Source organism: Zonotrichia leucophrys, chromosome 22, assembly GCF_028769735.1.
Source record: "Zonotrichia leucophrys gambelii isolate GWCS_2022_RI chromosome 22, RI_Zleu_2.0, whole genome shotgun sequence".
Lineage (NCBI taxonomy): Eukaryota > Metazoa > Chordata > Aves > Passeriformes > Passerellidae > Zonotrichia > Zonotrichia leucophrys.
The window spans coordinates 311,784-333,579 of record NC_088191.1 but is presented as its reverse complement, the minus strand read 5'-3'; the positions used below and the strand labels follow the sequence as shown (position 1 = coordinate 333,579).

At 58.2% G+C, this 21,796-nt stretch overlaps 2 protein-coding genes across 5 annotated transcripts in view; one reads left to right on the top strand and one right to left on the bottom strand.

Moving 5' to 3' along the window:
* Positions 1-21,796, bottom strand: part of LOC135457022 (hexokinase-2) — a 33,741-nt gene that overhangs the window by 8,165 nt on the left and 3,780 nt on the right. For 2 of the 4 annotated variants that reach the window (XM_064731288.1, XM_064731286.1), the window contains 9 exons: positions 9,592-9,754; positions 4,831-4,979; positions 4,595-4,714; positions 3,477-3,572; positions 3,262-3,361; positions 2,681-2,864; positions 1,708-1,863; positions 1,370-1,603; positions 300-604 (listed from right to left, as the gene is read on the bottom strand). In XM_064731288.1, the coding sequence (XP_064587358.1) occupies positions 300-604; positions 1,370-1,603; positions 1,708-1,863; positions 2,681-2,864; positions 3,262-3,361; positions 3,477-3,572; positions 4,595-4,714; positions 4,831-4,979; positions 9,592-9,754 (1,507 nt within the window). Of the gene's footprint in view, positions 1-299; positions 605-849; positions 900-1,369; positions 1,604-1,707; positions 1,864-2,680; positions 2,865-3,261; positions 3,362-3,476; positions 3,573-4,594; positions 4,715-4,830; positions 4,980-9,591; positions 9,755-17,250; positions 17,398-21,796 lie in introns of those variants that run through there. The other 2 variants (XM_064731287.1, XM_064731289.1) reach the window with 2 other exon arrangements.
* Positions 18,329-20,167, top strand: LOC135457027 (proline-rich protein 36-like). The gene is made up of 2 exons (XM_064731293.1): positions 18,329-19,826; positions 19,967-20,167. The coding sequence occupies exons 1-2, from the start codon at positions 18,556-18,558 to the stop codon at positions 20,094-20,096; spliced, it is 1,401 nt and encodes a 466-aa protein (XP_064587363.1). The 5' UTR covers positions 18,329-18,555; the 3' UTR covers positions 20,097-20,167.

The window sequence follows — 21,796 nt, the reverse complement described above, 5'->3', positions numbered from 1 at the left end:
TCCAGCTCCTGGCCCTCAGGACCTGCACAAGCTTCAAGCCAAGGTCAGGCACTCGCCCAAACCAGGAGCAGAACCCAGGATGAGGGTGGAGGGAATCCTGTGGCAGGATTTGTGGCCAGGCTTTGTGTTAAATCAGGTGCAGAACGTCCCAGAGGCTCAGGGCTCTGCCCAGTACCAAACTGGAGCTTAGTGCCACTCCCACCACAAAGAGGAACCGGCCACAGCAAAGGATCCAGCCCCTCCCGAGGATGCAGGACGCGCAGGGCTCACACCCAGGGGTTTCACACAGGACACATCACCTGTTCCATCAGGAGTGGAGCACACGTAGGTGGGCAGCATCTTCACCGTCGCCTCCTCGTGCGTCTCCTTGCCCAGCCCTTTCTCCATCTCTATCCTCATCCTCTCCTTCACCTCCAGCAGCTGCTCGTGGCTCAGCTTGAGGGGCTCCAGGATCTTCTGGCGGGCCTGGTGCTGAGCAGCCAGCCTGTAGGCCACGGCCGTCACCATGGCCGCGCCTTTGCCGCTGCCGTCCTCGGAGCGGATGAAGCGGATCTCGCAGTCGGGCAGCAGCTTCCGCACGGTCTTGTGCAGGCGGCGGGCAAAGCTGGCCGGGAGGAGCAGAGGGGACCTCAGTGGGACCCTCTGGGCACCCCCTGGCATCCAAACGAGGGGCCCGAGGGGGTCTTTGGAGGCGCTTCTCTGGTGCCGAGCTGTGCGCACTGCTGGCAGCAGCAGATCGTCTCTGTCCCTGTCCCCAGCACCCCAGAATCCATGTCCCTGTCCCCAAATCCCTGTCCCTACCCCTAGCACACCCAGATCCCTGTCCTCAGACCCCTGTCCCACACTCACTGAGGGTGTTTCTTGTACACGGAGCCATCCACGCCCACGGTGGAGCGCAGCCTGTCCTGTCCCAGACCTCAGACCCATCCCAGCCTGTCCCACACTCACTGAGGGTGTTTCTTGTACACGGAGCCATCCACGCCCACGGTGGAGCGCAGCCTGTCCCTGTCCCTGTTCCCAGACCCCTGTCCCTGTCCCCATCCCACACTCACTGAGGGTGTTTCTTGTACACAGAGCCATCCACACCCACGGTGGAGCGCAGCCTGTCCTGTCCCATCCCTGTCCCCTGTCCCTGTCCCCATCCACACCACTGAGGGTGTTTCTTGTACACGGAGCCATCCACGCCCACGGTGGAGCGCAGCCTGTCCCTGTCCCCAGACCCCTGCTGTCACTGTCCCTGTCCCCATCCCACACTCACTGAGGGTGTTTCTTGTACACGGAGCCATCCACGCCCACGGTGGAGCGCAGCCTGTCCCTGTCCCTGTCCCCAGGACCCCCAGACCCCATTCCCAGCCTGTCCCACACTCACTGAGGGTGTTTCTTGTACACGGAGCCGTCCACGCCCACGGTGGAGCGCAGCCGGTCGCCGCCCTTGTTGTCGCGGATGCGGCGCAGCACGGCGGCCAGCGTGGCCCCGCAGAGCGCGGCCGAGCGCGTGGACACGATCTGGCAGATGCGCAGCGTGGCCACGCAGTCCTCGTGCGACGGCTCCAGCCCCAGCTTGCTCAGGATCTCGTGGGCTTTCTGCAGCCCCTCCTTCTCCCTGGAACCACAAAATGGGGTTCGTGCCCGGCAGCGCAGCTTCTGCTCGGCGCTGCTCCATCCACGGGCTGGGTGGGACACAGGAAAGCCCCGGATCCTACTTACTTCTCAATGGCAGACACGAATCTGGTCTCAAAGTGGCCCGTGGTGAGCAGGTCTGGCGTGAGCCTTCCCCCGAAGAGCAGCCCGTCCTTGGCCATCTTCACCAGGATGAGCCTGACCAGCTCGCCCATGTACATCCCGCTGATCATCTTCTCAAACCTGCCCGTGGGGGTGCAATCAGGGAATGGTTTGAAAGGCTGGAAAAGCCCTCCAAGGTGAGCAAGTCCAGCCATTCCCCAGCTCTGCCGAGCCCACCACTATCCCCAAGTGCCACAGAGCTGTTAAATCCCTCTGAGACGGTGGCACCACCACTGCCCTGGGCAGCCTGTGCCACACCTGACGCCCTTTCAGAGCAGAAATCTTCCCAAATATCCAACCTAAACCTCTCCTCTCTCTCCGTTATCTCCCCCTGAGCCCCCTTTTCTCCAGGCCAAACAATGCGTGTGTTTGGCTGTGTGTGCCACGAGGTGGCCACAGGCTGACCTGAAAACCCCTTGGCAGCCTCCCATCCCAAACAGAATCTGGGTAATCTCTTCCCAGAGCAGTTTATCCCATCACTGAGCATATCAGGCCCTGTGGACACAACCACCACCTTGCAAAGAGACCTCGTGGCCACCTGAAGGGGCTCAGTCAGTTTGCAGGGACCCCCAGGTCACCCCCAGGCCACAGCAGCCCTGTGGGGAATGGGAGATGTGCAGGATTGGGATGTGGATGTTCTGCCTGGGCTGGTGGGGACTTTGCTGGGCAGGAAGGGAACAGGAATCATTCACATGAGGGGGTCACGAGGGCAGCAGGTGGGGCAGAGAGCCCTGCTTTGGGACAGAGCCCTGCTTTGGGACACAGCCCCTCTCCTCTCTGCACCAGTGACAGAGGACACGCTGACCCAGTTAGCTGGGCTGACCTCCCCAGCCCCAGTGACTGTGGGAGGATGGACAATGCTGAGCAAACCACGAGCCCGAGCCAAGAATGTGCTCACAATTGTTTGCCAGGGTTGAGCGAGCCCATGTCGATCTCGCGGTCGAACTCGGTGCGGATGTCGTTGAGCACCCCGTCGTCACCGAAGGCTCCCCACTCCATGTTGATGCACATCCTGCCCTCGTCCCCCTCCACCAGGTCGATGTGCCTCATCTCCTCCATGTAGCAGGCGTTGGTTCCAGTTCCTGGGCCAAGCAGGGGCACGGGGTGAGTGGGGACACTGCCTTTCCTCATCCCCATTGTTCCTTATTCACGTTATTCCTTATTCACATTATCCTCCATTCCCATTATTCCTCATCCCCCTTATCCCCCATTCCCATTATTGCTCATTCCCCTTATCCCTCATTCCCATTGCCCCCCAATCCCATTATTCCCCATTTGCCTTTGGCCACAGCCCAACGCACCAAAGAAAGCCAAGAACCAAGCACACAAACTCTGCACAATGCTGGTTTTCCAGCACTGGTATCCCCCTCTCTTTTTTCCCCCAGAGACCCCCAGGCCTGCAAGAAGCAGGATCTCGCTCTGGCCCTGCTGGAGCCCAGGAGACACCCTCAGAACATCTTTCTTCTCCCTGCAGCTCACCAACAATGAGGCCAACTTCACAGTTCTGGTCATCGTAGCCACAGGTCATCATGGTGCCCACGGTGTCGTTCACCACGGCCACGATGTCGATGTCAAAGTCCTGGCGTGGTGGAAAGGGGAGAGGCTGACCCAACAGAGGCAAAACTGACCACAGCACCTGCCCGGAGCCCAGGCGTGCTGGCCAGGAGCCGCGTGCCCCCAGCCCAGCCCCTTACCCCTCTTTTCTTGATGGACTTGCGCAGCAGGGACACCACGTCCCTGCCCTCCACGCTGCTGCACTTGAACCCCTTGGTCCACGTCACGAGGATGCTCTGCAGGGGAACAGCAAGAGGAGGCTTGGGGGTGACCCCTGGCTCCCCGTTATCAGCTCACCTGCTGCGCCATCAGCCGCAGCTTCCGTGGCAGATAAAGTTTATGGCCGCCAAACAACACGTGAGCTGCCCGTTGCTGCCCCGGCAGCAGGAGCGTGCTTCCCATGACCAGCTTTGATTGAGCCCTGCAGCAAAACTTGCTCATGAGCCCAAGGAATGCTCCTTGACCCATCCCTGAGGGGTGGATGGCTGGCTGTGCCTATGGAATGCTCCTTGACCCAGCCCTGCGGGGTGAGGGGCTCATTGTGCCTTTGGAATGATCCCTGTGGGGCAGGGGGCTCACTGTACCTATGGGATGATCCCTGTGGGGCAGGGGGCTCACTGTGCCTATGGAAAGATGAGATCCCTGTGGGGCAGGGGGCTCACTGTACCTATGGAATGATCCCTGTGGGGCAGGGGGCTCACTGTACCTATGGGATGATCCCTGTGGGGCAGGGGGCTCACTGTGCCTATGGAACAATCCCTGTGGGGCAGGGGGCTCACTGTGCCTATGGGATGATCCCTGTGGGGCAGGGGGCTCACTCTGCCTATGGGATGATCCCTGTGGGGCAGGGGGCTCACTGTACCTATGGGATGATCCCTGTGGGGCAGGGGGCTCACTGTGCCTATGGGATGATCCCTGTGGGGCAGGGGGCTCACTGTACCTATGGGATGATCCCTGTGGGGCAGGGGGCTCACTGTGCCTATGGGATGGTCCCTGACCCATCCCTGTGGGGTGGGGGGCTCACAGTCCCCTGCAACCAGGGGCACCTGGCAAGAGGCTGAGCTGAGCCCTGGGTGGAAGAAAAGAACTCAATTCCAAATTTCAAGATTTGAAATCTCCAGCCCTATGGCCACAGCCCCTTAGGGAGGCAGACACCCGCCCTGCCTTAGAGCTGGGGAAACTGAGGCACTGAGGGACCTGCCCTGGGCGAGCTGAAATTGGTGTGGGACCCACAGGGAGGGCTCAGCCCCTCACCCACCTCGTCCAGCTTGGTCTGGTGACACGGGAAGGAGAAGGTGAAGCCCAGGGGCAGCTTCTTGTCCTTGATCTGCAGCTTGTCCAGGAAGTTGGCCAAACACTCAGCGATGTGGTCAAAAAGCTGGAAAAAAGGGAAAGAGTGACAAAAAGCCCCACTGCGAGGGGATGGCGCATCCCCTGTGCCCAGCGCTGCATTGCCAGCAGGATCCCCTGGGCTGGAGCCCCCCGGGAGCCCACCTGGACCCCGCTGCCCCTCATCAGCTCCTCGGGGATGGCGTAGATCTGGTTCTCCATCTCCACCTTGCGCAGCCCGTTGTCCGACACCTTCACGCGCAGCACGCGGAAATTGGTGCCGCCCAGGTCCAGGGCCAGGAAATCGCCGTCCTCTGTGGGTCAGCACAAGCACAGCCCCTTCATTCCCCTGTGCACGGAGCCCCGAGCTCACCACCCCCTCCCAGGCACCAGGAAAAGCCCAGATTTTTGTTATTTTTCATCATTTTGTCCGCTATTCTATTTTTCGGTATTTTATTGGAGCAGTCACTGCATTCCCTGCCCCTCCTCTGCCCCCACAGAGGATCAATATTTTGACCGTCACGGATGGTTTGGGGCATGAATCCCACCCAGAAAAGCCCAGACCAGCAGGGATCTGAGCTGCAGCCTCAGGCTCCATCAGGAAGGAGGCAGCAGAGCCATTCCTGACCCCACTGATGCTCCTGGAGGCTCCCAAACCTCCATCCCAAAGGGTTAAACCCTGATGGCAGCTGTGGGAACTCCTCAGCCTGGTTTGTGCTGCACTCAAACCCCCCAGCCCAGCCCAGGAATGCCACACGCTCCTGGAACGTGGCTGCAGGAAACCAGGGAGGGAGAAAATCCCAAAGTTTTGGGGCCCTCACTGCTGCCTCTCCAGGGAGAGCTGCTGTGGAATCTCTGCTGCTTTTTATTTGCCATTATTAAACGTGCAGGACAGAATTTCTTGCTGGGACTCAGATGTTTATTGGCTCTTATCTCTGTTGTACTCTCACAAACCCTGAGCTCTGCAGCACTCCAACAAACTAAAACTGGAGCCCTGCCTCTCTCTCTCTCTCCAAGGCCTTTTAAGGATAAACTGTCCCATTAAGAAATGGCACTGAAATTATCTTTACTTTTAACCCAATAACCAACCACCCATGGGCGGCAATGGGGACTTTTTATCCAATTACACAAAACCACCCAAACCCAGGGAGGAGAAGGGGAAGGGGAAGGGGAAGGGAGAAGGAGAAGGACCAGCCTCCACCCTAAAACCTCCCTCTTGCTCTATAAGTTTTCCTATACTCTAAAACCTTAAACTCAAAGGTTTCTTTCTGTGGTATCACACTCTTCTATCCAAACTCCACACCCACAATCCCAGCGCTATCACTCAATTTTGGAAGTTTTCTCCACAGCCTGAGCTCAACGCAGAGCTCTCCTGCACTCAGCACAGAAAATCTGAAATTCCCAGCACGCAGGGCTCCAGCAAGGCTCCTCCAAGGGCAGCCCCAGGGCTGTTTGGGGCAGGGAAAAGTGCCCAGCTGGCTGTTTGGGGCAGGGGAAAGCCTCTCTCAGCACTCAGAGCCCCGAATGTGCTGTGCTGGCTGCTGGGGCTGCTTTGTGAGGCACAAAGGGAACAAAACCCGCGGGCCATCGGGGCCATTGGCGTGCACAGAGCAGCAGCACCTGCAGGGAGTGAGGCTGGAAACAGCCCCAGCCCCAGCCCAGCTCCAGAATGGGCATCCCCAGTGGTTCCAGCTGGAAACAGCCCCAGAATGGGCATCTCCAGTGGTTCCAGCTGGAAACAGCCCCAGAATGGGCATCCCCAGTGGTTCCAGCTGGAAACAGCCCCAGAATGGGCATCTCCAGTGGTTGATCAATACCTGCAGGGCACAGAGAACACCTCAGGAGGGTGATCAATACCAGCAGGGCACACAGAGGCTGATAAATCCACCAGGGACAAGAGGAGCCAAGAGGGACAGAGGTTGCTCAGCTCCTTGGGGGTAACCCAGGAGGATCCCAAAAAAAAGAGCAGTTTGGGGGAAATTCCTGTGAATTCCTGGGTGGATTTCTGGGAATTCCTGTGAATTCCTGGGTGGATTTCTGGGAATTCCTGTGAATTCCTGGGTGGATCAGCTTTGCAGGAGGAGCAGGGCAGGGAAGGCTCCCTTGGAACATTCCCAGCCATGCCTGGAGCACGTGGCGGGTGCCAGGTGTGGGCACTGCCCCCAGTTTGGGCTCCCGGGTCTGTGATAAGGTATCAGCCCCTGGTGCTGAGCCCATAAAGCCAAACAGGCAGGGCAAACACAGGCAAGGGAAAGGTGCTGCCAAGAGCCACCCTTTGGATACCCCACAAATCCTGCAGCACCTTTTTAGAGAAGAGCTCCTGCTTTCAAAGCACAATTCCCCCCTCTTATCACCCCACAGAGGGATGGCAAAGCCCCTGAGAGCCAGGGCTGGGCTTTGGCTTAACCTGCAGGTGTGACCTTGCATTTCCATAAGCCCCTCTCATCCCCCTGGAGCTGGGCATTAAACGGGGTCTAATCCCACCCAGGGACACGGGGCAGGGCAGGGACATCCCACAGAGCCCTGTGGCACCACAGAGGGGACAGGGACATCCCTCAGAGCTCTGTGGCACCAGAGGGAGGACAGGGACATCCCTCAGAGCCCTGTGGCACCAGAGGGGGGACAGGGACATCCCACAGAGCCCTGTGGCACCACAGGGAGGACAGGGACATCCCTCAGAGCCCTGTGGCACCAGCCCCAGCTCAGAGCAGGGCTGCAGCACAGCAATAATCCAGCCTTGGCCTGGGAGCAGCTGCTGGCACCTGGCACGGGGGCCCAGCCCAGGTCAGACTTTGCCCAGGAGCTTTAAAAAGAGGGAAGGAGGAAGGACACGGCCCTGGGCACTGAGATCCTCCCCAGGGATCAGGCCCCAAGCCCCCAGCCCTGGTTTTCCCCCTCCCCAAAACCCAAGGGGTGCCGCCCAGAGGCCGGGTGCAGCTCCAGCTGGACAGGGAATCCCAGCTCTCATTTCCCTGGGATTTGCTCTAAACCCCCTCATTTTCCAGCGCCCTGGGCAGCTGCAGGGCCGTGCCTGCCCCAGCATCCCTCTCGTGTGACATTTTCCATGCTGGTGCTCCTCTCTCCCCCTGCCCCGGGTGAGAAATGCCAGCTGGGGCACTGGAGAGGCTGGAAACAGGGCAGGGAGCCAAGGATCCGTCCTGTGAGGGCAGGGGAGAGGCTGCAAGTGCTGACACACGCTCCACCTGCACCCAGCACCTTGGGCTGCACCGGTTCCCGTGCCCAGGGGCGGCTCCTGGCCCTGCCTGTAATTAAAAATATCCTCCAACATTTAAATAGATGGGAATCTCAGTGCCAGGGCAGGCAGCCAGGCCCAGCTGTGGGTGTAGGTGCAGCTGGGGGGCTCTGAGGGTTCCAGGGGCTCAGGGGGAAGGGGAGACACTTTCAGCAGGGCTGCAGTGACAGACAGGGCAATGGTTTCACACTGCAAGTTTGAATGACAAACAGCATTTAAATTGTTGGGGAAATTCCTTCATGGAAAGGGCAGCCCAGGCCTGGCACAGCCGGGTGGCCGAGGGTGCAGCCATGATTTTTCTGAAAAATCCATTCCTTGGGATTTTTCCCCCTGAGAAGCTGAGAGGCCTCAGGAACAAAATGCAAACATTGATTATCTGCTGCTGTGGAATGCAACAGGTGCACCTGTGATTGGCCTCATGTGGTTGTTTCTAATTAATGGCCATTCACAGCCCAGCTGTCCAGATTGTCTCAGTCAGTCACAAGCCTTTGTTATCATTCTTCTATTCTATTCTTAGCTTAGCTAGCCTTCTGATGAAATCCTTTCTTCTATTCTTTTAGTATAGCTTCAATATATATTATATATAAATTTCATATTAAAATGATAAATTATATATTATATATAATTATATATTAGAATAAAATACATATTGTAAAATATTAATATTTTATAAAACATTATTAATATCATATAATTATTTCTTTTATAACTTATACTTATTTAGAATAATATTTAAGACATTATTATCATTTATAATTATTATGTTATTATATAATTTATAATATATATTATTATATATTTTATATCATTCTATATTTTATATTATGTTATATTATTTATATTATATATTATTATAGAATATATAATATATATTATATTTTTATCTATAAATATATAAAATAAATATTATATAAAAATATATACAAATAAATATTATATATAAATATTTTAGATAATTTTATATATTAATATATTATTATGTATATTACATTATATTACATTATATTACATTATATTACATTATATTATATAATTTATAATTGTTTATAGTAATATTTATGGAATATTATTGCAATTATAATATTATAAAATTATATATTAAAATAATAAATCGGCCTTCTGAAACATGGAGCCAACATTCTCATCTCAGAGCCCTGTGAGCCCCATCCCAGGAGGGAGCTGAGAGGAGGATGTGCCCGGCTGGAGCGGGGCCTGGGCAGCTCGGGGAGAGGCAGAAAGGCCACATTGTGAGGGCCCTGCAGTGCCCGGGGCCCTGTGGCACTCAGACAGCGCTGGCACTGCTGCCCGTGAAATCTGATGAGCCGGACCCGTGACTGTCTCTGTCCTGCCAGCAAGGGCACGCGAGGGCGGCTTCCCTCCCTCCTCCTCCTCCTCTCTGCTCCCCCTGCCAGCAGGAACTGGGATCCCCTCCAGCCCCAGCACGGAGCAGGGAGCCAGGCCTGTGCCCACGCTCAGCACGGAGCAGGGAAGGTGGCTCTGGTGGCAGTGCCACCCCTGCTGCTATGGCAGTGCCACCACCCCTGCTATGGCAGTGCCACCCCCCCTGCTATGGCAGTGCCACCACCCCTGCTGTGGCAGTGCCACCATCCCTGCTGTGGCAGTGCCATCCCTGCTATGGCAGTGCCCCCAGCCCTCCCTCAGCCCCACAGTACCTGTCCCGTCCGGGGTGGACCTCACGAAGGTGGGCAGCATCTTCACGGAGGCCGTGGGGTTGGTGTCTGCCCCCAGCCCCTTCTCCATCTCCTTCTCAAAGCGCTGGGACACCTCCAGCAGGGTCTCGTCCGAGAGCCGCATGTGGTACAGGTACTTGTCCACCTGCAGGGGACACAGGGACATGGGGTCAGACACAGAACAGGGGCACAGGACAGCTCAGGACAGTGCCCAGCCCCTCCTGAGCGCACACAGGCAGCTGGAGCAGGCTCTGGGCCATCCCAAAGTGCAGGGCACAGCAGCTTGGCTGGGATTGCTCATGGCAGGCATCACCCAGCCCTGCTCTGCCCCTTCCCAAGGCCACCCTGGTCCCTGTGCCAGCTGGGAGTGCTGAGCCACAGGCTGCCGAGCCAGCCAGACACCCAAACAGGGGCACCCAAACAGGAACCCCGCTCGGGGCTGACTCAGGAGGCTCTCCAGGTGCAAAGCCCTTCCCAGCACACCTTGACCTTGACCCCCAGGGCCTCTCCTGGGCAGGAATGCAGTGCCCTGTCATTCCTGCACCGCTGAGGTCACGCCAGGAGCCCAGAGCCCGGAGCAATGCCCGCTGCAGTGACACAGGTGGCAGCTGCAGTGACACAGGCCAGGCTGGGGTGACACCAGCGCGTGGCCGGAGAGGGAAGGAACCCATCCCACCTTCCCATTCCTGCAAACTGCTGCACCCTCCAGCTGCTGGTGCAGGGAATGCTCCCAAAAACGGCATCAAAGCCTGCTGTCCTGCTGGGCAAGGTGTGGAAATGCTCCTCCCCAGGCACAGCGGCCTGGCCGGAGCAGGGAGCAGGACAGACGGACACTGCCCGCTCCCAAACCGTGCCCTGCTCCAATTAGCTCCACTCAGCGCTAATTAAAGGGCAGCTGCAAGCCCTGAGAATCGAGGAGGAAAGCTCCACCCCGTGTGCTCACCTGTGTGCAGGCACGTAAGGCCGGGTCACCGGGACCAGGCCCTGGCTGTGCTTTATGGGGCTGAGCTGCAGGAAATGGGCATTTTGTGGGCAAATAATTGCACCAGGGCCAGGGTGACCTGGCTCCATCCCACCCTGGCATTCCAGGAGTGATGCTGCATCCCCTGAGGAGCAGCAAAACCTCCTGCCCCTTCTCCTGGTGCTTCCAGCTCCTTCCCAGAACCGGGAGCTGAACAGGAGGGAAAGGCCAAGGAGAAGGAAACCTGGAGATTTCCTGGCGCCAGGTGTTTGCCAGCCTCTCCTTATCCAGCAGGAAGTCAAACACTCTCCTCCCTGCCCTCCTGTTTGCTTTCACCTGCTGGAAATCCCCTCCCGTGTGCCCAGGCTCTGCTCACTGGCACCAGCAAGCTCCAGTTACTGGTCAGGAGGTGGCTCTGGGGCTGGAGCTCAGCCCCAGGGTGGGAAAGCTCCCCTGGAGCTGTGCCCAGGGTTATCAGCCCATGCCATCAGCCCAGAGCATCTGCTCATCCCAGAGGAGCTGGCTTGAACAGCAGTGAAGCCCCCCTACCCAAAAATCCCAGCGCAGGGAAACCCGGGGCAGGCCCTGCCCAGCACGTCCCCCATGTCCTCCACACCAGAATAACCCAGCCTGAGCAGCAGGGTGACCTCCCCTAATCCCCAAAGCCCTTAAAACCTGGATCATCTTCTGCCAAGGTGGATCTCACCCCACTTGGCAGCTAAAGCAGGTCAGGGCCTACAGCAGGACATCTCCTTCCCCGCTGAATCCATCTTTCCCCACCAAGGAAGAGCCACTGGACTCCCCAAAACTCCTCCAAAAGCCCCAAAACTCCCTGTGGCATGGTTGGTTACCCCAAGCACCCCTAAAATTGTAACAAAGATGGGGTAAAATGAGGAATTCAGCCTGCAGTGCCAGAGCCTGAGCATCTCTCAGCACAAAACACCTTCCCAGCTGCTTGAGGCTTCTGAAGAGCACGGAATGGTTTGGGCCAGGTCGCCAATTCCAAACAAACAAAGGATGCTGAAGGGGGCAATTGAGTTCCTGGAAAGCTTCCAGCCTAAACAGCGGCATTTCCTCGAGGAAATCCAAACAAACTGAGGGAGGGGAGGGAAAGGAAAAGGAGGCTGGGGAGCGCCGGGCATGCCCCAGCCCAGGGCAGCGCGTTAGAGCTGCGGATCACGGAGCAGCTGTGGGTGTAATGAGCTCAGTGCCACGTTTTTGAAGCAAACCCCAGCAAATCCCCATCCCCTGGCCCAAGGCTGTCTCCAAGGTTCACTCGCTGCCACGCCGGATGCTGGAGCAGAGCCCAGGGTCGCCTGTGCCGGCGGCACCGCTGGGAAACCTCAGCCTGCCCAAACGCTGCTGCTGGGGGGGCCAAGCTTAAAGCCCAGTCTAAAGCACCCCAAAAAACAGCTTCGGTTCCCAGCCTCACCTGCTGGGCACTTGGGGCTGCTGAGGGGCACAGCCCTTCTGGCGCCGCAGCAGGAACGGGAAGGGAAGGGAAGGGAAGGAAGGAAGGGAAGGGAAGGGGAAGGGAAGGGAAGGGAAGGGAAGGGAAGGGAAGGGAGCTTTGTTCCTGCGGGTCCCAGAACATCTTTCCCATTAATGACCCTGCTTATGGGAAGAGGAAGCTGTGTGCCTTTTGTTTTCATTTTGATCTGAACCCTGTCCCAGAGCCACGTGGCTGCCAGGAAGCAGGGCAGGAGCACGTGCTCCCCATCCTCAGCACCTCATTTTCAGCTGGGTATGACTGATTCCCACAGATTTGGGAGCAAATCTGAGCACTGGGAGAGGTGGAGTGACTGATTCCTGCAGATTTGGGGGCAAATCTGAGCACTGGCAGAGGGTGGCTGCTTCCTGGGACAGATTCTTCACCTTTTTGGCAACCAAGCCAAACACGTGCTGACTGCAAGGTGACGGAGCAGCGTTCAAATCTGGGGAAAGTTGCAACACCCCAAACCCACAGCATGCGCTGTCACCCCTCTCTCCAGGGACATTTGTGCTGGGAATTATATTTTCTTCAAACTACCTCCCTCCCCATGCCAGTTTTTAACAGTTTTTAACTTGGAGCATGCTGTTCTGTGGGAATCCCTGCAGTTTGAGGGGATGCTGGCTCCCTGGGAGGGGGAACTGTGCCAGCACCACCCACCCAAATCCCTGGTGGGACAATTGGGGATGATTTGGGATGATGAATTTGGGGAAAGCCAAGCAGGGGGAGGCCTGGGGGATGCATTCCCTGCCCCACATGCCCAGTCCCTGCTGCGCTGCCCATTCCTGCCCCCATTTCCCACCCCAGTGACTCAGGGCACGGAACCGGCTCGTCCCCTTGCCCCGGTGACACAGGGGTGATGCTGGGCTGCCCCCACCCTGCTGCTGGCACCCACGTCCTTGTCCTTCCACCCTTCCAGGACAGCTCCGGGCCCACGTGGGTGCCTTCCTCCCTCCCTCCCTCGCTGCTGCCCGGGGTGACACACGCCCGGAGTCATCCTCACTGGGTGAGTCACACTGGGGTTCCTGCTCGGCCGGTTCCTCCTCATCCTCAGCCCCGGGCCAGCAGCTGGATCCACGCCGGAGGAGGAGCTGATGGTGAGGAAGTGACAGCGGGGAGCAGCCAGCAGCCCATCCTCGGGTGACCCCGCTGCCCCAGAGCCCCAGAAAAACCCAGTTCAGCCAGGAAAGGCTCTGCCCTCTGTTCTGTCACTGAGACATCCAGCTACCCCAGTAAAACCCAATTCAGCCAGGAAAGGCTCTGCCCTCTGTTCTGCAGCTGGAGACATCCGACTGCCCCAGTAAAACATCCAACTGCCCCAGTAAAACCCAGTTCAGTCAGGAAAGGCTCTGCCCTCTGTTCTGCAGCTAGAACTACCCCAGTAAAACCCAGCTGAGCTGGGAAATGGCTCTGCCCTCTGTTCTGCAGCTGGAGACATCCGACTGCCCCAGTAAAACATCCAACTACCCCAGTAAAACCCTGTTGAGCTGGGAAAAGGCTCTGCCCTCTGTTCTGCAGCTGGAGACATCCGACTGCCCCAGTAAAACATCCAACTGCCCCAGTAAAACCCAGTTCAGCCAGAAAACGCTCTGCCCTCTGTTCTGCAGCTGGAAACATCCAGCTGCTGCTGTCTGTTTGTCCTTGTCAAACCCACAGGGGCTCGGGGATGCCTCTGTGCCCCCAGGACCCCCCTGGGATGGCAGGAGCATCCCCTGTGCAGGGGAAACTGAGGCAGGGTGGGGAAGGAGGCCCAGGAAGGAGACCCAGGGTGGCTCCCCAAGGTGGGACGAGCTGTGCTGGCCCTGACCCGGGGCAGCCTCAGGGGAAGATGTGAGCTTGGTTTTCCAGGGATTTGCCAAAGCCGCCCCTGCCACACCTGCAGAGGCAGCCAGCAGGGAGGAATCAGCTGGGTGAAGCTAATCCCTGGGCAGAGGAAAAATAAATTAAAAAAAAAAAAAAACAACCTAAAAAAAAAACCCTAAAAAAAACCCTAAAAGACTAAAAAAAACCCTAAAAAACTAAAAAAAAAACCCCTAAAAACTAAAAAAAAAAACCCTAAAAAACTAACTAAAAGCCTGCCCCTGCTTTCCAAACGCAGGAGAATCAATCCCACCCCCATTTTTCCCCCTTTTGAAGGAGGGATGGGGCAGAGGAGAGGCTCAGCCCCCCCTCCCAGTGACGAGGATGAGGATGAGGAAGGCCGGGGTGAGCTGGCACATCCCAGGGCAGCGGCACACTTTCAAGCCGGGATCTCCAAGGACGCCGCCGAGGTTAATTAAAGTTTGCACAATCCCTTGGGGGTTAGATAAGTGTGGACAACCCACTCTGCAGGCAGGAGCAGGGCAGGGGCTGGGCAGGGAGGGAATGTGCCCCCAGACAGGTGGCAGAGCAGGTAAAGCTGCTCCATGGCAAGAATGGACGGAAAAATCCCATTTTTGAGGCTATTTTCAAAGCCTTGAGGCGGACACAAACCACAGCTATTGGAAAAAGCACTTTTTAACCCAAACTGAGCTCCTTTTCTCCTTGACCCAAAGGGAAAACACATCCCAGGCTACCACCTACAATCTTTTCTCCCAAACACAGGGGTTGATAAGAAGACCCAACCAAACAAATCGCAGCTTTCCAAGAATTCCACCCCGTATGCTGGCCTCTCCCTTTGCCTGGGGAGCTCCATAAGGCAGCAATGACTTTTCCAGCCCCGGTGGGAGCAGCCAGAGCACACAGCTGGCATCTCCCCCCTCTCCCCTCACGGGAGGATTCACGGGAATTTGTTTAAAAATATCCCAGAAAATCCAGTTGTGGAGGCGGCCGGGAGGGCAGCGCCGCGTCCCGCAGCATCCCCAGCTCACGGATATTTATCTTCCTTTTTTCAATTTGCGTTTGGGAGGCTGGAGCCGGTTCCTGAGGCTCCTCACAGGGGACAGGGAAGGAGAATGGCCCCTGCCAGCTTTGCCCCTGCATCATTCCCAGCCATCCCCGATAAGGAAGGCGTGAGCTGTGCCGCTGGCCTATTTCTGCCGGGGTTACACAACGCGGCCCCGTCCCTACCCTGGATGTGGCTGTTGCACAACCCCGGGGCCAGCGGCGAGGAGCCGAGCCCGTGTTTCCTTGCGGATCGCTTGGCCTCGGCAACTCGGCAACTTTTCCCTGCACTTTGTTTAGGCTGGGGTTTTTTTTTTCTTTTTTTGGTTTTTTTTTTTTTTGTTTTTGTTTTTTTTTTTTTTTTTTTTTTTTTTTGTTATTGTTTTTATTTTTATTTTGGGGTTTTTTTGGTGGTTTTTTTTTGTGTGTGTTTTTTTTTTTTTTTGTGTGTGTGTTTTTTTAATTCTTTTTTTTTTTTTTGCTTTTTGGGTTTTTTTTTTGGTTTGTGGGGTTTTTTACCTTTTTTTTTTTTTTTTTTTTTCTTTTTAAATGTCCTGCCCCGGTTTCCTTCCTATCTCACCCCGCTGAAAGGCCAACGTGGCAAGTTTCACTTCCCCGCGAGCATCTCCAGGGTTATCCCGGGTCTCTCCAAGCACTTCCATTTCCCTCAGGTTTTTTTGTTATTCCCGGGTCTCTCCATGCATTTCCCTCAGTTTTTTTTTTAATTCCCGGGTCTCTCCAAGCATTTCTCTCATTTTTTTTAATGGCGATTTTTGCAAATCCCGGCCGCCCAGGATTTCCAAAAATCAGACCAGCAAATCCCGGAGTGGGGAATCACAGACAATTCCTCTCCGCCTTATTCCCAGATGCCAGCAGAGCAGTGCAGGAGCAGCCTGAGCCTCCCACCCGGCATTTCTCCTCCAGGAATAATTTATTGAGCCCAGCCTAAGCGCTGTCCTGGCCAGACAAAGGCCGGAGCCACGGGCAGCAGGAACACCCGAGCTTTTCCTGAGCTCCGGGACAGGGGGGTGACCGATATCCCAAAGGGGCTGCCACGCTGGGAAAGGCTCGGGGAGCTGCGGACCCCAAATCCAGGGTCAGAACCCCAAATCCAGGATTCATAACCCCCAAATCCAGGATTCAGAACCCCCAAATCCAGGATCCAGAACCCCAAATCCAGGATCCAGGACCCCAAAACTAAACGAACGGGTCACGCAAAGACGTTTTCCACCCCTGTCAGTGCGGGGACCGGGGGCACACGTGCGCCTTGGGGACACCGCGTGGGGAAGGGGACGCGAGGGACAAGCGCCACCTCCCTCCGGTGGCACTTGTGCGGGGCTCGGTGCCCCAGCTGGGTGTCCCGGCTCGGTGCCCCGGCTCGGTGCCCCGGCCCGGTGCCCCGGTTGGGTGTCCCGGCTCTGCCCGGCTCGGGCCCCGGCCGGTGCCCCGTGGTGTCCGCTCGGTGCCCCGGCTCGGTGTCCCGGCTCGGTGCCCCGGTTGGGTGTCCCGGCTCGGTGCCCCGGCTCGGTGCGTGCCCCGGCTCGGTGCGTGCCCCGGCTCCCGGAGCAGCCGCAGCCGGGGATGGATGCTCGGCGCCGGCGGGAAGGGCGGCGGACACGTGGAGCGCGGGGTCCCGGCTGCGGCGGGCAGACACAGGCGCGGAGATCCCTCCGATCCCCCCCTTCCTCCCCTTCCTCCTCCTCCTCCTCCCCCTCGCCGCCCGGCCACGCGGGGTCCCGCGGCACGTACCGCACGCGGCCGCGGCCGGGCAGCGCCGGGGCCTCCGCCCGCCCGGCCCCGCTTCCCCTCCGCTGCCCGCTCGGCTCGCCTGCTCTTCCCTCTTAAAAAGTTTTTTGGGTTTTCTTCTCCTTTATTTTGTTTTTGGGTTTTGGGGATTTTTTGGTCCATTTCCCCTTCCTTTTTTTTTACGCTTTCCCCCTTTCTTTTTGCTCTTTTTACTCCTTCCCTCTCCTTCATTCCTCTCCTGTTTTTTTTCTTTTTTCCTCCTTCCTTTTACTTTATTTTTTCAACTTTTTTTCGTCATCCTTCTTCCTTCCCCACTTATTCCCCTTTTCACTTTCTTTCTCTCTTCTTTCTCCCTCTTCACTCTCCCCTTCTTTTCCCTCCTTTTCTTTTTGTTTTTACTTTTACCCTTCCTTTTTTTTTTTGTTTTTGCTTTTACCCCTCCTTTCTTTTTCTTCCCTTTTCCTCTCCCCCCATTTTCTCTTCTTCCCCGCCGCTTTTTTTTTCCCCCCCTTTTCCTCTTCACTTTCCCCTTTTCACCTCTCTCCCCTCTCCACTCTTCCGCTCCCCGCGGGACCCCCCTCACCTTCTGCGCCTGGTCATGATTGAGCTCGGTGAAGAAGTAAGCGAGGAGGTGCGATGCGATCATGGCGGGAGCGGCTCGGCTCGGCTCGGCTCGGCTCGGCTCGGCTCGAAGCGGTCGGAGCGGAGCGGCCCCGGCAGCGCCGCGCGCTCCCCGCGCCAATCGCGCTCATTGAGGAGCTTCCCCCGCGCCCGTGACGTGGCCGCGCCGCCGCGCCCCCATTGGCCCAAAGGCGAGGGTGTGTGCCCGGCGCGCGCGGGGGGGCGGGGCCTGGCACCGGCAGCGGGGGTGAGGGGGCACCGGGGGGACAACGGCGGGACAATGGGGGGTCAGTGAAGAGATAATGGGGGGACACGGGGGGACATTGGGGTGATGCTGGAGGGGGCACCGGGGGGGTGTTTTGGGGTGATATTGGGGGGACACTGGGGGGGACATTGGGGTCATACTGGGAGGAGACACCGGGGCAACAATGGGGGTGCATTGGAGTGATACTGGGGGTGCATTGGGAGTGCATTGGGTGGGCACCAGGGGCACACGGGGAGGGCATTGGGGGGGACACTGGAGGGGACACTGGTGTAATACTGGGGGGGACATTGGGGTGATGCTGGGGGGACACTGGGGGTGCTCTGGAGGGGTTCATTGGGGTGGGTACAGAAGGGGCAGGGAATGCACTGGGAATGCACTGGGAATGCACTGGGAAGGGAAATGGAGTGCACTGGAGACGGATGCACTGGGATGCACTGGGCGTGCACTGGGAATAATGGAAGGCTGGAATGGATGGATGCACTGGAATGGACTGGAAATGCACTGGGCGTGCACTGGGCGGTGCATTGGGCGGTGCATTGGGGTGCGGGTGCAGTGGAAGGGTGAACTGGGGGGGCACTGGGGGGCACTGGTTTGTACTGGGGAGCTGCACGGGGCGGGGGGGGCGGTGCCCTGGGGGTTACACTGGGGGATGCTGGAGGTTGGGGCTGTGCTGGGGAGGATGGGGGAGCACTGGGGGAGTGCAGGGAGCGTGTCCCGTGGGGGGCTGGATTTGGGGTCTGTCACGCGTGTGCCACAGCCCGTGTGTGTGTCTGTGTGTCCGTGTGTCTGTCCATCCCTGCAGCCCGTGCGTGTCCATGGCTGTGTCCATGTGTCCCTGTCTGTGTCTGTGTGTCCGTGACTGTGTCCGTGTGTCCCTGTCTGTGTCCGTGTGTCCATGTCTGTCCCCGCAGTCTGTGCCCGCAGTCTGTGTGTGTGTCCGTGGCTGTGTCCGTGGGTCCCTGTCCGTCCCCACAGCCCGTGTGTGTGTCTGTGGCTGTGTCTATGTGTCCATGGCTCTGTCCGTGTGTCCCTGTCCGTGTCCGTGTGTCCGTGTCTGTCCCTGCAGTCCATGTGCGTGTCCGTGTGTCCCTGTCCGTGTCCGTGTGTCCGTGTGTCCATGCCGGTGTCCCCGCAGCCCGTGCCCTCCCCGCCCGGTGTGCCCGGCGCTGTCGCTGTCCCTGTCACATGCGTGTGAACGTGCTGGGCCCTGTGCACCCGTCAGGTCGCATCCATCAGCCCGCGGCCCGTGGCGCTGCCGCTCCGCCCGCGTGTCCCGCTCCCCGTGCGCGGCCACGGACGGCGGGGGTGCCCCTGCACCCCAAAACCTCGGGAAACACCGCTCGGGAGGGTCCCCGCGGCTGGGCTCTGCCTGCTCCATCCCGCCTTCCTCCTCGCCTGCATCCCGGCTCCATCCCTGCTCAGTCCTGGCCTCTTCCTTTGCCTCCTTCTCTGCTCCATCCCTGCCCCATCTCTGCTCCATCCCTGCCCCATCCCTGCCCCATCTCTGCTCAATCCCGGCCCCATCCCTGCTCCATCTCTGCTCCATGTCTGCTTGTTCTCTGTTCCATCTCTGCTCCATCCCTGCTCAATCCCGGCCTCTTCCTTTGCCTCCTTCTCTGCTCCATCCCTGCTCCATCCCTGCTCCATCCCTGCTCCATCCATGCTCCATCCCAGCTCCATCCCTGCTCCATCCCTGCCCATCCCTGCTCCATCCCTGCTCCATCCCTGCTCCATCTCTGCTTCATCTCTGCTCGTTCTCTGCTCCATCCCTGCTCCATCCCAGCCCTATCCCGCCTTTCTCCTCACCTCCACCCGAGCTCCATCCCTGTTCTGTCCCTGCTCCATCCCTGGCTCTGTCCCCGCTCGATCCCGGCCCCATCCCGGATTCCCCGGCCCGCCGGTGGCCCCGAGCCGTACGAGGGCCGCGGCACGTCCTGGCCCTCCGGAGCGGCTCCGCTGGCCGCTGCCGGCAGAGCCGGTCGCAGCAGCCCCGGGGCAGCGTTACCCAACCCGTCTGCCCGCTCCCGCCGCTTTCCCAACCCGGCCCGAGCAGCTCCGGCGCTTCCCCCTCTCCGCAGCCCTCTCCGCTGCCATTTACATCGTTTTGGTGTTTCTGCTCAGGGAATTGCTGCTCCTTTTTTCAAAGGAAACAGGGGGAGAGGCAGCCCGAGCCAGAGGCGAGGCAATGCTGCTGCCAGACACCTTTTCCTGCAGGATCCGGTCCTGCCAGAGCCACCACGCATCCGTCAGTCCAACCCCCAGACCGCGACCTGGTGCGTTTCAGCATTTGCACTCAATGATCCTTGTGGATCTCTTCCAACCCAGGATATTTCATTAATCTCTGTCGCTGGCCCTACATTTCAATTCACCCTCTGAGCCAGCTTTTTTTTTTTTTTTTTTTACCCCTGAAAAGGCAAATTCTCCGTGGTCATGTTGAAATTAAAGCAGCGTTTGAGCCTAAAAATAGCTGGACACATCTGTCCGCCTTCCCCATCTGCTGCCAGCCTGGCTGGATGAAGGGAGGGACTGTCTGTGCAAAATGAGGGACCTGTCTCATCCTTCTGTCCCGTAAAATCAGTTTATTCAGGGAAAATAATCCCCAACACCCCGTTGATTCCCCAGATAACGCCCTAGTCATGGAAAGACAGGAGGTGCTGGGCTCTGCTCAACCAGCTCCTCTAAATAAAGTATTTTTTTTTTTTAATTTGAGGTTGGTTTTGGAGTTCTTTTCTTGGAATAAAGCTCCCAATGGGAACCCTTTCGAGGCACCCCAGCTCCACGTGGGCCTGTAATAATCCATCGGCATTTAACGCCGCGTTCCTGGGGTAAAGGAAGCGGCTGATTGCAGGGATTGGAGCTAGAACCGGCTCTAATTTCTCAAATGTGATTCCTCAAGGACGAGTGGCGCAGTAATGACAGCGTGGAGCGGGAGGAAGAGCCGTGCCCAGCGGCCAGAGCAGGGCCAGAGCAGCCTGGAGCCCTGGCACCAGCCAAGCCCCCGTCCCACGGCGTGCTGCCGCTCCTGGGGACCCCCGGGACACCCCCAGGAACCCGTAACCCACTCCCATGCCGGGGAAACTGAGGCACGGGTGGCTCCAGGGGAACGGGGAACCATCACGGGGCGGCTGGGCTGGGCCTGGAGCTGCTCCAGGAGAGGCGTGAGCTCATCGGGCATCACCTGCCTCGTGATTCACCGGGGCTGCAGCGCTGCTCCACATACCTGCCAACGAGGTTCCATTGGCTGCAGGGGCGCCCACGGCCCCACAAACCCGCTGTGACACCGGTGACCAGCCCGTGACTTGGCCCCCGTCACCCAACGCACCGGAAACCTCACCGGGAGCCGGGCTGGCCCCAGCCCCGCACGGGGCCGGCAGCGCAAAACCAAAACCGGTCGGAGAACTTTCCTGCCTTCCTCGGGCGGCCGCAGGACGGGCGGGCGAGCGCGTGACCCCGGGCTGAGCCGGGCGGAACAGCCTCTCCCGGCCTCTCCCGGCCTCTCCCGGCCTCTCCCAGCCTTTCCCCAGCCCCAGCTGCCCGTGAAGGGACAGGGAGGGGAGGGTTGTGCCCTGCCTGCCCTGGAGTTGATGGGATCCATCCTTCCATCCATCCCTCTGCAGATCCCATGGTGCTGCTGGTGTTTCCAGCCCATCTCCAACCCCTGTCACCCACACAGCCTCTCCCAGCCTCTCCCAGCCTTTCCAAGCCTTTCCAAGCCTTTCCAAGCCTTTCCCCAGCCCCAACTGCCCCGTGAAGGGACAGGGAGGGGAGGGTTGTGCTGGGGATCCATCCTTTGGTCCATCCCTCTGCAGATCTCATGGTGCTGGTGCCATTCCCAGCCCATCCCTAACCCCTGTCCGCTGCCCATGAAGGGACAGGGAGGGGAGGGTTGTGCCCTTCCCGCCCTGGAGGTGCTGGGGATCCATCCTTCCATCCATCCCTCTGCAGATCCCATGGTGCTGGTGCCATTTCAGCCCATCCCAGTCCCCATCACCCACACGGACACCTCACCCCAAAAGAGCCTGGGGGATCCCCGGGGGTCAGGCTGGGCTGCCCCCCGGCCCGGCTGCCCCCCAGCCCGGCTGCCCCCCGGCCCGGCCTGGGCTAATCCCCAGCAGCGGGCGGAAAAGGGGAGATTAAATTAGATTAGCTGGAGCCGCCTAATTTTAGCGTCCTCACGTGTCGCTGACACACTGCTCCAGCTCTTCCCCTGCTCCCCCAGCCCTGCGTGACCCCCAAAGCCACC